Consider the following 259-nt stretch of genomic DNA (forward strand, 5'->3'; position numbering starts at 1 on the left):
CCCCGTCGAGGCTCTGTCCCCCCGCGCTGTTCGCCTTTCTGCGGGAGAAAACCGTAGCTAACACATCAGTACCTTGTTCTTTATTGAGAATTCCCTCCAGGAAGTTGGTGGAGAAATGCCTTCTCTCAACGTGCTGCTTACGTTTTGGTTTTTCCCAGGGATGCTGATGTGTGTCTTTCAAGTTTCTGCTAGAAGGCTGTTTTCCCAAACGCGTTGTGGACTTAAGGCTTGCTCTTCGAAGAAACAGGAGGTTTGCTTG

General features: G+C 49.8%; 1 protein-coding gene across 1 annotated transcript in view; it reads left to right on the plus strand.

Moving 5' to 3' along the window:
- Positions 1-166: 166 nt before the first annotated feature.
- SIRT5 (sirtuin 5) overlaps positions 167-259 on the plus strand; it is a 9,000-nt gene continuing 8,907 nt past the window's right edge. The window contains exon 1 of the mRNA XM_009072806.1: positions 167-250. Within this exon, the coding sequence (XP_009071054.1) occupies positions 167-250 (84 nt within the window). The remainder of the gene's footprint in view (positions 251-259) is intronic.

Source organism: Acanthisitta chloris, unplaced genomic scaffold, assembly GCF_000695815.1.
Source record: "Acanthisitta chloris isolate BGI_N310 unplaced genomic scaffold, ASM69581v1 scaffold34914, whole genome shotgun sequence".
NCBI lineage: Eukaryota > Metazoa > Chordata > Aves > Passeriformes > Acanthisittidae > Acanthisitta > Acanthisitta chloris.